The sequence below is a fragment of the Acyrthosiphon pisum genome, chromosome X (genome assembly GCF_005508785.2).
Source record: "Acyrthosiphon pisum isolate AL4f chromosome X, pea_aphid_22Mar2018_4r6ur, whole genome shotgun sequence".
NCBI classification, from domain to species: Eukaryota; Metazoa; Arthropoda; class Insecta; order Hemiptera; family Aphididae; genus Acyrthosiphon; species Acyrthosiphon pisum.
The window spans coordinates 61,171,466-61,187,962 of record NC_042493.1 but is presented as its reverse complement, the minus strand read 5'-3'; the positions used below and the strand labels follow the sequence as shown (position 1 = coordinate 61,187,962).

Below are 16,497 nucleotides of genomic sequence, written 5' to 3'. Positions count from 1 at the left end.
AAGTTATCAAACGTTCCTATTATATACTAACTTTGAAGTGTCATAACTTCGAAACTAAGTCTGAACCCCAAATTCTGACTTCACCATCGTCTTCAGCGTACTTAACTACATAAGTATCAAAAAAAAAAAAAAAAAAAAAAAAAGGTGTCCCGTAAAGTAGAAATATACCAGAAAAACTATCCAACAAACCATATTATGTGTCTGGAATTTTTATTTTTGCAAATTACCAAATTTTAACTTAACACTAAGTTAAGTTACTTTTTTTTTAAATTTAACTTTTAACTTAACTTAACTTAATTATTTTAAAATAACTTAACTTAACGAGTTAAAAAAAATCGTTAACTTGCCCAGCCTTGAATATTACATAATATATTAATATGTAATTGGCCTCATTGGTACTGTTTAATAAAAACATATAAATATAACCTTAAGTAGCTTATAAGATATGGGGACAAATTACTGGGGAAGTACGATCACCTAACCAAGAATTGTTTTATCTTGGGGTCTAAGACTCTAAATGTTATACTACTACAATAAACGGATGCATGAACATATTGAGTATTGTCTGCACTTTGTCTGCATTTTGTTCATGTCTCAGATTTTTATAACATACCTATGCAAAAATATAGGGGAAAATATTTTTTTTAATAATAAATCAAACTAAAAGTTTTCTTCATAGATAGTTAGGTATACCTACTGAAAACTACTGGTATGGGTTCTTAATATTTTAAAGATTCCGGTTCCAGAACTGGTTATTTTAGGTTCGGTTAGTCCCTGGTTCCAAGACACAAATTTACTATTCGCAAATTTATCTTGGTCACAGATACAGTTTTAAGGTCACAAATAATTTTTTTGAAAGGGCATTTAAATCCGACCACTGCATATTAATATTAGGTCCTATATTGGTAATCGAATTATAGACAAATTTTGGTATATGATAAACGACTCACTTAAAGGTTTGGACATAATTATTTTTAATAAGACATGGAATAATACTGGATTCGTCCAACAAAGTATAAAAGGTTTTTTGAATTATAAAAGTGAAAACAATTTTAATCAAAACGTTGGAGTACTTATATAAAGAAAAAATAAACATATACCTACCTACCTACTTGCAGCGCCTGTTGAATTACTGATGTTCTCAGAAGCCAGTAAAGTTGCTTAAAACTTAAAGGTAAACTTAAAGGTACCTAAATAATAAGCCAATTACTATATATTAGCCGTATACCGTTCACCACAAAATATTAGAAACATTTTTTATTCAAACTAAATGCCGTCATGATCTCAGGGACCACTGACAAAAATTGTGTACCTGTGAATTGGAGATATAAATATTAACACACCAATTAGAAATAAACCCATCTCTTAATAGTTATATAAACGTCGTCAAATTTATTATTAATATTATTATCAATTGGCAAGGCTGGGCATTAACGAGTTAAAAAGTGTAAGTTAAGTTAAAAAGTTTATTTTATTTTAACTTTTTAACTTAATTAGTTACTTTTGGCTTTTCATTAACTTAACTGTTAACTTACTAAATTTCTTTCTTAATTAACGTGAAATTAACGATTTAATTTTTCATTTTAAAAAGTACCTAAGTTAAGTTAATTTATATTGTTTTTAATTTTATTATATTTCATTATTTCAGTCTATTTCGTTTTCGTGTCAAAAAAAATGTATCGTACATTGTTTAAAGTTAAACATTTATATCATTCGAATCTAACTTATATTAAAATACTGTAGAAGTATAAGCACTATATCCTATAAATTAGTTTTGGGTTGGAAAAAAAATTAAGTAGGTACGCTAGCATTGTATAAACAAATTAACATTTTTTTAACTTCATAAAATGTAAAAAAAAAGTGTGAATTAACTTTTAATTTTTAAATTTTTGTTATTGGTGCATATTAACTTGACTTAACTGAGTTAAAAAAAAAATCATTAACTTGCTCAGCTTTGTCAATTGGAATTAATTCTCAAATCAGTATACACATACCAATGATTAGAGTGGGCAATGACATCTGCAGATCCCACAATTGCCTACATTTTTAGTAGAAGTATGAACCTTCATATACAGCAGTAATTAAGACTGTTCATAACACAATGATTATTGGTAGTTTAATCGTTATTAAAAGTAGGTAAACGATTTTCTAAAATTCTATAATTCGAAACAACCGAACAGCTCAAGGCTCCAATTTACATTAGGTACCTACCAATGAATATACATTTTTATTTTTAGCTTATTTTTATTTATACATTTGTAACATTAATATTAATTTAGTTTAATTTACATAATTTAGTAACTCTGTGTAGGTATATTAATTTATTATAATATTGGGATAAATGTCGTAAATTATTGTAATGTTATCGCTACGTAAATATAATATGTATTCCGTGGTTATGATTCTCAATACCTACCTAATCACAAAAAATAAAAAATATATATTGAGAATAACACAATATAATATTATGTAAAATATCTAAATATAATATAGTATAATCTGTACTCAAACATTACTTTTTACTGAGTATTCAAATGCATACACTGAATAATATAGCATGACTATTGACTATGCATATTTACTATTTAGGTAGATCCCGGTTTGTTATAGACACCGTCATTACACAGTGGTAATTTTAGGTGCCCAAAAATACTATTTTTATTACCAAAAATTTTTTCTTTTCAATAACTTATCTTTACAATTTTCTGAGGCTTAATATAGAATTATTTCAAATGAATTATTTAACATACTACACATAACTTATAGAAAAGTTTGTATAAAATATATACATATTTTAATTGATATTTACAAAATTTCATACCTTTTTATTATTAGTTTTCTCACTGAAGGCGATAAAAAAATATAATTTTATTTATACAGTTATTACATTATTGTCCTAAATGTCATAATGAGTAATGACAGTTTATTTTTGTATTTGAATACATTTTTTTTTTGTAGGTATTTGCCATAATATTAAATTGTTAAATTATTAAGTAATTAAATAGTTTTTAAACTTTGGAGGGAACTGGAAAGATACTTAAATTTATGCAGTTTTACCAATTGTTCAATATATATTATATACATATTGTAAAATAAATTGATAGCTATTTAAAAATATGAACATTTTTTGCATTCAGTTTCAAAAGTAATTTACAAAAATGGTTTTCTTTAAATAAATATAACATAAGTAAAACCAATATTTAATAGTATTAACCATTTTTGTAAATTACTGTTGAAACTGAATATAAAAAAATAATAATATTTTTAAATAGCCATCAACTTTCTTTATAAGATATAAATATATAATATGTCTATATTATATGTATATCAAACAATTACTAAAACTGCGTAAATTTAAGTATCAATCTTCAAAAGTTCAAAAACCAATAATACACGTAATATTTTGACAACACAATATACCAAAATAAATAATGAAACAAAAGTAAATTTGATCATTTAAAACTTTGTTAACCCTAATTTTATTTTTATTTTATCATTTTTATTAGTTGACAATGTAAAATAATACGTTAGATAATCATGTATTTTAAATAACAACAAATAACTATATATCTTGTAGTGTTCTCATACAAATCAATGTGCCACACCATTTTTTTTTAATCAGCAATTCGAGCGTGAAAAACACTCGACTAGCTTGAAAATTATGTAACACCTCGATTCGTATGAGAATTTTGCAAAAAATACAGCTTGACTATTTGTTTTTACATTTAAGATAATGTTCTAAAAATATTATGTATAAGCCCAGATTATGAAGATAGAAAAAAAATTTCAAAAAAATTCTTATTGGGCCATCACATTGAGTTCGTATATATTAGCCCTTATCCATTTCAGAAACACTCTGTACATTAAACCCACATATTATGCCACATCGCAGCTAATACTGTCTTGGTAATATTTTCAATAATACATTCAAGCCTAATGAAAAGTATGTCACATACAAGGAAGTGTTAATGTCAGAAAATGTTATAGGACCGTCATAGTATTTTTCAACTCCTAACAGCTCAGAGACATTAAAAACACCATTACTGTCACGGTATACCTGGGAAAATTATCATAATATTATGGTTAAAAAAAATATTATAAACTGTTGATTAAGAAATAAAAAAAACCGCTTAAGTTGTATAATAAATATAATAAAAATAATTTCGACAAGCTGAAGTTTGTTATTCGCAGCGAAATGTTCAGGAAGACGAAAATTATGATAAACATACAACAATTATTTTAAAATATTACATATTATGGCAATAATTTACAAGAATGGTAAATAAGTAATGTAAAAATAATATATATGCAGAAAAAAAATTATAATAAATTATCTATAAGTACAATTGGTCTTAGTCTAAGTATATCGTATAAAAGTCTTATGAAAATACAAAAAAAATTTGTAAAAAAAAAATGTATGACAAATAAATATCGCAAGTTGTTAAACAATTATTAACTAATAGTCATAGTAATTATCATCTACCCTGTGTTTTTCAATGTTACCACTAAGTGTAGGATCGGGTCTTCGTCTCTTGAAAAAACCTAATTTCCATAGTAGCAAGGTCAACAAGATTAACAACAAAAGCCCTACCAATATAGCTAGAATAATTATCCACCACGGGATTGGTTCGTTTTCTTGTTGCAATAAATCCACTTTAGCAGTTGTCTCCACCTATAAGAACCATGTTAATTGTATTAGAACAAGCATTTGAATAAGGTACATAATCTTATAATTTAATTTTCAAAAACATTAATCAAAATATTTCAATGTCTGATTATTATTTTATATTTTTATATTAGTTTTAGGAATAATGTAAAGTAAAAATAGTTCAAATAAATTCATCCATAATATAATGTATCTGTATTTAAATTATTTGATTTAACAATATTTTAAAATGTATTTCATATGTTTACAATTCTACTGTTTTTCAGTAACTATCATACATCTTCAAACTATCACACTAGGTGTAATGTTATGAATACAAATAATACAAAAAACTTACTTCAAACTCATCGTCTGAGCGATTTTGTTGCAATGATAATTCAGGGGGTAAATGAATTTTTGCTCTCGATACAATTTGAACGGAATCAACTTTAGGAAACAGTTCTAGTAGAGTAGAATTCCACAGTCTGAAAAAAAAATTGAGTTAACTAAAATTATTAATTTATTGCTTCATTCACATTTGGTGCGATGTCAATAACTATAGTGACACAGTACGTTTACCCTATACAAAACCACAACAATGTCTTACCTAGCCTTAATAAATATTGTTGCCTCTTGATTTTTTTGTAAGTTGTTTATAAGACAATGAAACTTGAAACACTTGGCATTTCCCACCAGACAGTTCTAAAAAACATAAAATTTGGTAAAATTAAGCAAACCTGTTATATAATAACCCAAAATTTTAATATTTCTCACCATTTTGACTACATCTATATGCTTTCCATTATCTTTAACATATGTTTCTGCACCAACAACATAATTTTGTTCTCTACGTACTCTGTTCTGATAATAACCAGAACTACTATTTTTTATTATGCTGGTTGTGGTTTTTGAAATCATGTGACTGTTCAAAGCAATGTTTTCTGTACTAATACTATCAAGGGGCATCTCTTGAACTCCTGGGCGTACTGGTAAACCTAATGGATTGACTTGTCCTTGAGTCATATAACACTCTCCACCACTTATTGCTGAACAATTAAAAAACAATACATTTTTTTATTAAAAAGTTATATTCAGTATTTTTCTTTGTCTCAACACATACCTTCAACATACGGTTTTTCATCCAGGTACAGCAACCATTTTCTTGGAGTAAAGTGACTGGCTACCTGATAGGGCCATTCAATGTTTACTACTAGGTTAGACACCTTCCAGGGACCGGAATTAAACACTTGATAAGTGTGCAATACTCTGGAACCAACTTCATCGCGATACTTGACAGACATATCGTCTTTCACTTGACCACCATAAAACACTTGTTCTGGACGTGCTAACCTAATATAGATTATAATAATAACATTATTCTAATATAGTTCATTTCAAGTTTATAGTTGTGCACACCTACCCCTTCAATGATAATTCAGCTTGTTTAATTATATTGGCACGCAAAAATAATGGACTCTGGGGTTCAACTTCATGGGATGTAGAGTTAGAAAACACAATAAACTCCAATTGATTTTCGGAATCATTCAATTCTTTTGGATCAAAGCGCAATTGAATATTAGAAATCGCAGATTTCTTAAATGGATTTCCAAGAGCACAAACAACTAATGTCTTGTTGAATGGATTACAATCCACTTGCTTTGTCTAAAAATATAAATCATTAATTTTCATTTATAAGAAATGGTTTTTGATTATTTAACTTACGTCTTCTAATTTCACCGTGCCTATGTAATTAAACGAATAAGGGTGAATAACAAACATTCTACTTTCATATGCAGATTCTCCCTGGTTGTGTGCAGTTGTATTTAAAAGTATTTCAACATGCTGACCTATTACTAATTCATATTTATCATCTGAAAACAAATCAAAATAAAATAAAATACTATTGATCACAAATGTGAAATGAGTTAGAACATTATGTTGAAATAATAAATCGATTGAATAAAAATAAAAACCTATTGGATTAAGTTATTAAAATATTACAGTATTCAAAACATAATAATAGATATTAATATACCTGGTGTTCTAGGTAACAACAATTCAGCATTCACATGTACTCTACTTTCGCATCTATCATTATTCCCACAGTCCTTATGGAATGTGGCAAAAAATGTTTTTTCTGCTTGGTTTTGATTCAAAACCGGCAAATCATCTAAAGAAGGTACTGGATCACCAGGTCTTAGAACAGGAACATCATTTTGTACCAGTGAATATGAAATATGCATTGCGATTGGAGACTGAATATCCATTGTATTCTCCTATGACAGGATCATAGTATAAACAAATGATAAGTAAAAATTAGTTGCAATAAGTACCTTTATGTAAGCTGTGTGTTGTTGGCACATTTCTTTTTTGTTGTGATCCACAGTGACAATATTTTCAATTGTTTGTGACTTTATCATATGATCTGGTCCAAACCAAACCCTAGAAAACTTACGACCTTCTTGAAATGTTTCAGCTTCCAATCTATAATGCAACTGAATGCCCCATTCTCCATCAGATCTAGCTCCGTTCGCAGATTCCAACGTACAACAAGTTTCGAATGTAAAACTGTACAAATTATAAACAAACTTTTGGTTAAATCTTATAAGATAAAGCTGTTTAAAAATTATGCTGTTCTACCAAGTAACTGAAGATGTTATGTTGGCCGAACAACCCGTTTTAGTAGGATCGATGTTCCGGAGTTTTTCTGGAGGTCGAACCTCAATTGTTATGTTTACAATTGGTCGAGCTCTAATCAATATTGCCATATCACTCTCATAAGCACCAGATATTAAGTCTGGGTAACCATTTTGATCTAAATCCATTCCATTACCACTTAATGAATATCCTAGTGTACTTATTTTAAGATTCTCTACCACTAAATCTTCTGCTCTAATTATCTAGGAATATAAATACAATTAGGTAAGGCTCATATTCTTTTTAATTGTATGATATAAATTATATGTGTTAATAATCTAATAGAAAAAAAATTTAACTAACTTGTGAAGGTTCCACAATGATTCCATGATCTGAACCTTGATAAATGTAAATAACTCCATTTCCTTCATACGGTGCACCAATGGCTATGTCATGATACCCATCTTTGTTCAAATCCCCTAGATTAGTTATTGCAAATCCGAATCTAAAAATTTAACAAATGATTGATACACATACTTAAGAACTGTATAATATTTAGACTTAAACCTGGATTCTGGTTTCCCGACAAGTTTAATTGGTGATTTGCAATTAAAACAATGATCTTTATTGTTCATATAAATATAAACAGCTCCACCAGTCTCTTTTGTGAAATAAAATGGTGCACCAACTATTAAATCTGGTTCACTGTATTAAAATACACGAATTATAATTTCTAATATTCCATTAATTATATAAATTAAGCAATAAAAGTAATTTAATAAAGAAATATTTATACATGAATGACTAGGTACAAATTTTTAAAAAAATTAGTTAGTTTAATGTCAAATAAAACAATTTTAACAAAAAATGTTTATAAATAAAACTACTACATACCCGTCTCCATTGAGATCAGCAGTTGCTAATTCATAACCAAAACTGGAAGCAAATTGTTCTCCACTAATAATAACTTTTGCATCCATCAGATTTACAGACGGTCTTAATTTAGTAAATAGTACGACCTGGCCTGTTCCATTAGCACGTGGAGCACCAGCTGCATAAACCATATCATTATGTCTACCAAATAAATAGTCAGCGGTAGTAGACATACCTAAGAAAGTAAAAAGAATTGTTAAAACGTACATTTTAATAGAAATATAATATTCAAATGTTTCACAAAAAAATAGTTACCTAAGTAACTATGGCTATCAACAGGCGATACTTCATTATCTCGAACCGGACTGTAGTAGCAAGTTTTATCTCTATGTAAGAAGTCATCCGATACACTGACCGTAAATACATTGCCTTTCCAATTATATGAGCCAGGTGAGCCAATAACTACAGTATCATCGCTTAACAACATTCCACTTGTGCCAGCTTGACAATAACCAAATTGTGCTTGACCCCTAAATCACAATCATACATTAATTAATTAATTTAAAATAAATAAACAATATTTTGATATTGTACTTGTATTATTAACATATTTTTAAGCAACATACTTTTCTGTCTCTCGACCTTTACATGGTTCCCAACATTCAACAAAATCTAAGTTTTGTGTCAAAGTATAGCAAAGGCCTTGTCCCCATTGATACTCATCACCTCGATTTATGTATCGATGTGCACATACCTAAAATGTTTATTTATGTATTCAAACACATAATTTGTTTAAAAATGATATGACATGGCCAAAAAAATAAACAGGCAACTAAAAAATATTTTTGTGGAATGATTTTTTATTTAAATGTTGGTTTTTTCATAATGTTGACAAAATCTGTAATCAGAAATTTGTTATGATTTCCTCACTTTAAAAAAGAACGCCCCGCCCTTCTAGAGGAAATTTAAAATCATTCTACAACCACATTTTGTTGTACCTTTTACTTTTACGTACCTACTATTACAATAATTTTAACTTTATGATCACATTTTAGTATAGAATACCTTTTAATTTTTAAAAATTATTTTCTAAACAGTAAAATAGATAAGTTAATTTATTGTTTGAATCTTATTGTTTAATTGATCATAAAGTGAAAATATATTATATGAATATGTTTTAATAATACCATGACTTTTCTGCCGCGTCCTTGACTTCGTACAATAACGCCTAACCATTGCCCTTCTTTAATTTCGTCATTCTTGGGTGGAGAGAGTTTTGTAGAATCAATGGCTACAGAAAAATAAAGAGTTAAAATCATATTGACAAATACTCAAAATTACATTTTTCCTGGATTATTGAAGCGTATTAGGTTTACTGTGTACAACAAACTGTATACACACAATAATGATTTGGTTAATTCCTGTATGATGATTTCCATATTCATCTTCATTGTATGACAATATGGTGAACATATTAAACCTTAAGAATATTTACACCCAATAGCTAAATCAAGTTAAATATACATAAATACACCTTAAACATCCAATTAAACCCATATCAATAAAAAAAAAAACCATGTTTATTACAAATTTGAATACCCTAAATTCAATAACACTATCATGCAATGAGGATATTCAGGACTTGTTTTTAATGTACATTATTTTATCAAGCTATCTAAATAAAAGTAGTTTCAAAATACATAATAATATACAATTTAATTTAATTTTTATGGTAATGTTTTAAATAAAATACATTCATAATTAAATTACCACATTGTATTACACAAATATTAAAAAATGTTTATAACAGTCAATATTTACACATATATACTGTAGTTTATTTTTAACCACTACTAGTCACGTTTTGATTTTTTAATAACATAAATTAATGTTTACACACCAATGAAATTAATTTAAATATTAGTTTATATCTAGACAACATAGGACAGGGATTGTAATGCCCTAAAAAATGTAGTAAAACACTACAAAATGCCTTCATTAATCTTTAAACATGCAATGTAGAAATTTAAAAATTGATCTCTGAGTTTAAAAATTATATAATGGTAATAAGTGGTCAATTATTTATCAGAAGACACTAAAATATAAATATGTATAGCCTATAAATTATTTGAATATTTCAAATTTATTTTTGGAATTTAAATCAAAAATTTTAAAAGAACTAATCGATTTAAATAAGACACTAGACTAGTGTTTCGAAAAGACAGAAATTGAGGTACTGCATGGTGGGGGGGGGGGGGGGGTTGTTGAGCAGTGTCATGTCGAAGGTATTATTTTGGAGCATTGCTCCTTCAAAATTGTTGGTTGGTGGTGGTCCCCCTGCCACAAAATACCTAGCCACCTAGGTGACTAGGTATACACAGAAATATCATATCCGATTATACAAATTGTTACAAATGTATGCATATTTTGTAAATTTTTTATTTAAACTTTTTTGCTCAGTTGGAAAATATGCCGTTGTAAACATAAAGAGGAGTGGGTGGGTGAGTTTACCTTGTATACAGTTTTGATCCTCACCAAAAATGAGCTCAACATGCCACTGGTGTTAAGTAATAAAGCTATGATGAAATGGAAAGATTAAGATACCTATACAATTTTACAAATTTACAATCAATACAATAAAAACAATTAATAAGTAAATGTTTTGTTATTTTGGACTGTTATCGTGTTTTAATAACAATACAATAATTATAATGATTACAATTTACAATATTGTCCTATTTGCAGGTTAGGTTAAAAATTATTTGGTTACCTATTTTGTAATTTATCTCATATGTATTACTGTTTTTGATTATAACCAAAAAAGAAAACGTCATTAACTTTTGTTTAAAATTATAAGTGATTTAGGGCAAGTATGAATTTTTTTAAAATCTACTAGGGTGTATAGTAAAAAAAATTTTGAAAACGTTGCACTAGACATACTAATTAATTCGAATCAAATTTCAAAAGTTTTATCGCATTATTAGAGCCACCGGTAAGATTGACAAAAAGTACATACAATTATACAAATCAGACTATTTTCCGGTCGGCAGTCACGTTGCGGCGGTGACAAGTGGGTTCAGGAGCGCTCCACTATTTATTTCACACAATGTCACACAGTCGTCAGTCACACACACTGTCTACCTAATGAATAATGATCACTTCCTACGTACACGTTTATACGACCTACACGCAAAACCTAGGAAAATTGCCTATATTTAACTCCTTAAATACGGTCGGTTTCGGATCCTCTTAATATAAAAGCAATAAGCTTCAAGTAATATATAAATAGAAGCTTTTTAAATTGACTTTGAAACGTTTTGAAGCAAATTCATTTTTTTTAAAACTCCGTTTTTTGTGTTTTGTCAGTTTGGCAGCGTATCTACGGTGTAACAGTGTTTGGAAGGAACGGAATCATGGAACGAATTCCTTTTTATAAAAAAAAAAAACGGGAAAATGAACGAGTTCTTTTTTTCAAGGAAAAATAACAAAATTGTTCATTCCTTTCTAGTTCCAATAATTTACACAGATAACTTTTAAGTATGTAAATAATTTAAATTGAAATAAGCAAACACTGGTGTAACATAATTAACAGTATAGAAGAGTAAAAAAATATAATATATAGTCATCCTAACAAAATGATCCAGTCGAGTCATTGCTATTTCCTATAACTGATGATTATGAATATCTCAGGCTCTCAGCATGTCATATTGTTATGACTTATGACTAAATGTGACCAGTACAGATAAAATATACACCAGTACAACTTAAAAATAAATTAAATACCAGTGATCACATAGATTAGTAAAACAAAAAGCACTTGAAGCCCGATAGCTTGTGCATCACAATAGTGTGCGTACTGCGTATGTAGATGTGATAAGTTCACTTAACCGTAATAAAATCGATATCTATTTTTAACGGTCGAAATATTAATAAGGAAAACAAATTATTATGTAGGTATATAACTAAAGAAAATACTTTAGATAAAAATGAATTGAAAAATGCAATTATATACTTATTTAAAAACAATATATTTCTCAAGGTTTTGCTCCTAGTGTATTCGCCTGAAAAAAACAGACTAAACTCTAATCGTATATAATGGTGCACCTTCCCAAATATGTTAAATTTCAAATTGTTTTATTTTTAATATGAAGCAAATGTTTTAGACAGATGATATTTTTTTCGTGAAATGTTGTTTATGACAAATACGTACATGATTTAAAATTTGAATATAGTTTTACTATCGATTAGAAAATTAAAAAAGTCAACAGTAGAGCGTGGATTTATATGCATTAAAAATAAAGCAAATATAATGCGCCGAGAAACCTTAAATATAATATAATATGCACTAAAATGTTCAAGTATGCATAATCCATGAAAAAATCCATTTATTCCCAATATTCAATAAAAAAAATTATGGGACACTAAATAACAATAAATAACTTATACCTACTATAAATACTTTTCTCAAACATATCTGTTTTTTGATAGTTTTAAATCTATAAGAAGAAAATAGGAATCAATTAATATCAAATATCAATATTATAAGGAATCTGAGTTCGGAATCGATTTTTTTATTTTAGTATTCGTATATTATTAATCTAAGGTTATATTCGGGAAATTCGTTTATACCTACAAGTCATAGTGTATACTTATTAATTTATTTCAATATCAATCGAAACTATAAAAATATATTTTTTTTTTTATATTTTCATGATAATTATTTAAAAAAATGTCTAAAAAACAAAACAAAACACCGAAATATGCACTAAAAGATGAAATATGTGTAAATTTAACAATTCTATATTATATTATACCAACATAAAATATTATAAGTAATTTAAGCTTTGATTCAAAATCAAAACGATTTGAAATATTATAGCTATGCACACCCTGAAATCAACTAAAAACAGTTTTTGTGCACTATAAAAGGCGTGTGTTGTGTATTTAGGTACTACGACGACCCGCATTCGTTGTCTCTGCTGACTGTCATTCACACACATAAGTACACAACCTAATAAATTTACGTTCCACAAATATTATCCAATACAGTATTATTGTTTTTATTTTAAAATATGAGAGAAATGTGCTAACTATCAAATATCAAACTTAAAGAATATAACATTATCCATGCTCTCGTCGGATCTTTCGATATTTTTATTTTAAAACTAGCTATAAGTATTTTTATATTGTTATATTCTATTTCTAATTTCTATCTAATTATAAACTCACTTCAGAATTTAAATATCCAAAAAATCCGGCTAGAGATCGGATTATGTAATATGTTTTCTGTTAACATTTTTAAATTTCGTAGTAGATTTTACTCTAATATTCAAAACAAAAAAAGTGCGGCGAGATTGAGAAACGTAAATTTAGTGTATAATGTATTTATGTAGGGATATAATGTTCCTGTTATGCGAGTGTAGAATACTCTTTAAAAAATGATTATGCAAACATATATTTTGTACATAAAGCACATCGATACCTACCTACTTAGTCATTACTAGAATTATACTTTTTCTGTAATGTTAAATAATGAGTAAGAAAAATACTAAAAATAGATGACTTAACATTAAGACTTTCAGCCATTGTTTTAAACATTTATATCACGTTCTAAAATAAAATTATATTTTCACGATGTATGCATTATAAATCCTTAAGTAAACATGCATGACGCTTACCGCCTATCAACGGAAACTGTACAAGCAAACCTTTCTTTACAATAAATGAAATGCAGCTTCGTCAGTATTTAATGGTTGAAGGTCAAACTACGAAATAATATTGGTAACGTGCATACAAATATTGGTCGTATCGTCAAATAAAAAATAATCACAAAATATGTGTACGTGCATTTCACATGCCATTCAAAATCACGTATTATGCTTTTATTGCTATTAATTATTATATACAAATGACTGTTAAGCCATGACGCTAAAATTGAATTCTATTCACATGATATCATACATTAATTAACGTTTTTTTTCAAAGCATTTAAACATCATTTTCATGCCATATTGTGCATCATAATCATGCAAAAAAATATATTTATGATAGCCATAACATTACAATTTACAACTTAATAAAGTCTATTTCAATTATTATAATTTATATTTGATAATAAATTAATATACCTACGAGGAGTTAATCAATTTTGTAAATTAAACTAAATTAAAATTAATGTTAAAAATGTATAAATATAATGAAGCTGAAAATGAAAATGTATACATTAATATGTAATTGTTCTTCTGCCTTAATGATAAGTTTATAAATTGCAAAACGTTAATATAAACTAAGTGACATTAAAATCACAAAATATATTTATGGCCTAAAATTTAAAAATCTTTAAATATATAAAAACATGAACAAGAATGATATGAAACATTTTGTATGTATTATATTCATTGTACCCACCCACTTACTTAGTATACAAAACGATCAACAAGTAAAAATATGCAATTGCATACAAATCTGAGTCTTAATATTAACAATCCTAAGCTTGAATTTTTATGTAAAGTTTTTACATCCAAAAATATATGGATCTTAAATATACACCAGTATCCAAAATAAATTAAATAATAAAAAATTATTATTAATTAGTTTTTTTAGCATCTTTATTCTTTACTTAAGAAAACTCATTTTAAATTTGAACCTAACATACATGGAACATCTAAAAAAAATTATCTAATACACATAATTATTGTAAAGAAATAATTTCAATAGTACCAGAAATTGAGATTGCAATAATACATAGGACCAGAAATATTATATTATAGACCTACTTTTCATCTTTTTTTTATTTAGTAATCATAAATTTGAGATATAAGGTGATTATTTTAATAGTGATGGCGAGTTAAAGATATAGCAATAGGTTTGCCAAAAAAGTGTGTTCCATTAGGTACTCCGTTCATAAAAACTAGAAATGATTCTTAATAAATAAAATGCTGTTGTATGTTCAATATATTTTATATTATGCAGTGAATGCCGCAACTACTTGGATAACTGAGGAACACCTAAATTTGGGACATAAAGTCATACAGGACAGATCGGTTTGAATATAATTATAGCATATAATGTACACATATCACACTGTCATTAATTTATTACACTAATTTTTACCCTAGTCATACTCTATTTATATAATTTATAGTATTTAAATTGTGTATATTTTTGTATTATTATAATAACTATAATGACTTCTTGTGGTAGAGTTAAAAACTTTATAGTTTGTGTGATACAAAAATATTTATTGAAACCATAGATAATATAAGAATGGATAGGATATAAGAACTTATCACTAGAAAATTTAGTGATACATTTTTAATGTTATATGGGGCAAATATTGATATGCTAATTGATAAATGATAATAAATAACATTAATGATAAATTAGTAATAATTAATGATCTATATTATACTATATTCTAATACCAATTAATTATGCATACAAAGTTTAGAGTAATTTGAGTATAAATATTCTTAAAAATAATGAAACATTCAAGAGACTGAAGTTGTTAATTTTATAAATTAAATATTATATTATATTATTATTTTATTTTGCAGTTTAAGTGTTTTTTAGATCATCATCAACGTATTAAATAATATTATTAAATTAATTAAATCATAATTTTTAATACTTCATATATTTTGTTTACAGCCAAAATAATATTAAAATCAATTCAAAAGGTAGTGCTATAAAGCCATAATTAGAACATTTTTAAATTTTGTTTTTTCAAGTTTAAAACACACAAAAGATAAAAATCACTTGATTATAATCACAACAAAATTATAAATATGTATCTACCCTTAACATTATTTTTTGTTTGATGAAAAAATTGTCACTTTATTCTAAATATACATTTTCCTGAACATTTGCTTTTTTTTAAGTTATTGCCTTATTATTCTGACAGTGCGATATTGTGATTATGATCTAACTGAGTTAGTGTATCATGATACCTACCAAACCGACTATTTAAGTTATATATTTGACTTGTCCGCATAAAATATACCGGCAGCTTAACTGATAAATACCTCCCTAACTGCGGCACTGTTATAAGTCAACTTTTTTTGAAAAGTATTCTGCTTTAAATAGTGAAACTAAAAATATCAATTGCCATTTAGAGATCAAAAGTTGTTTTACCAACAACTATAAAAGTGACCACAGGCCAATATAAAAAAAAAAATGGTAGAATTACATGTATCTTGAATTTATCAAAAGAAAAATTTCAAAATAATGTAACACTTATTAAAATTATAAGTGTTCAATTAAAAAAAAAAAAATCACACTGTATACACAAGGATAAATTTATATCAATTTATTATGGGAATTAAAGATATTTTTGTTGTTTT

The 16,497-nt window shown here is 26.9% G+C and overlaps 1 protein-coding gene across 2 annotated transcripts in view; it reads right to left on the bottom strand.

Moving 5' to 3' along the window:
* Nucleotides 1-4,130: 4,130 nt before the first annotated feature.
* Nucleotides 4,131-16,497, bottom strand: part of LOC100160279 (integrin alpha-PS1) — a 14,970-nt gene continuing 2,603 nt past the window's right edge. For both annotated transcript variants that reach the window (XM_001947295.4, XM_003246718.3), the window contains 16 exons: nucleotides 9,343-9,446; nucleotides 8,782-8,909; nucleotides 8,471-8,685; nucleotides 8,177-8,390; nucleotides 7,850-7,987; nucleotides 7,646-7,787; nucleotides 7,286-7,545; nucleotides 6,979-7,213; nucleotides 6,681-6,921; nucleotides 6,368-6,516; nucleotides 6,066-6,307; nucleotides 5,766-5,995; nucleotides 5,420-5,691; nucleotides 5,253-5,347; nucleotides 5,004-5,130; nucleotides 4,131-4,672 (listed from right to left, as the gene is read on the bottom strand). In XM_001947295.4, the coding sequence (XP_001947330.2) occupies nucleotides 4,457-4,672; nucleotides 5,004-5,130; nucleotides 5,253-5,347; nucleotides 5,420-5,691; nucleotides 5,766-5,995; nucleotides 6,066-6,307; nucleotides 6,368-6,516; nucleotides 6,681-6,921; nucleotides 6,979-7,213; nucleotides 7,286-7,545; nucleotides 7,646-7,787; nucleotides 7,850-7,987; nucleotides 8,177-8,390; nucleotides 8,471-8,685; nucleotides 8,782-8,909; nucleotides 9,343-9,446 (3,008 nt within the window). In that variant the 3' untranslated portion in view covers nucleotides 4,131-4,456. The remainder of the gene's footprint in view (nucleotides 4,673-5,003; nucleotides 5,131-5,252; nucleotides 5,348-5,419; nucleotides 5,692-5,765; nucleotides 5,996-6,065; nucleotides 6,308-6,367; nucleotides 6,517-6,680; nucleotides 6,922-6,978; nucleotides 7,214-7,285; nucleotides 7,546-7,645; nucleotides 7,788-7,849; nucleotides 7,988-8,176; nucleotides 8,391-8,470; nucleotides 8,686-8,781; nucleotides 8,910-9,342; nucleotides 9,447-16,497) is intronic.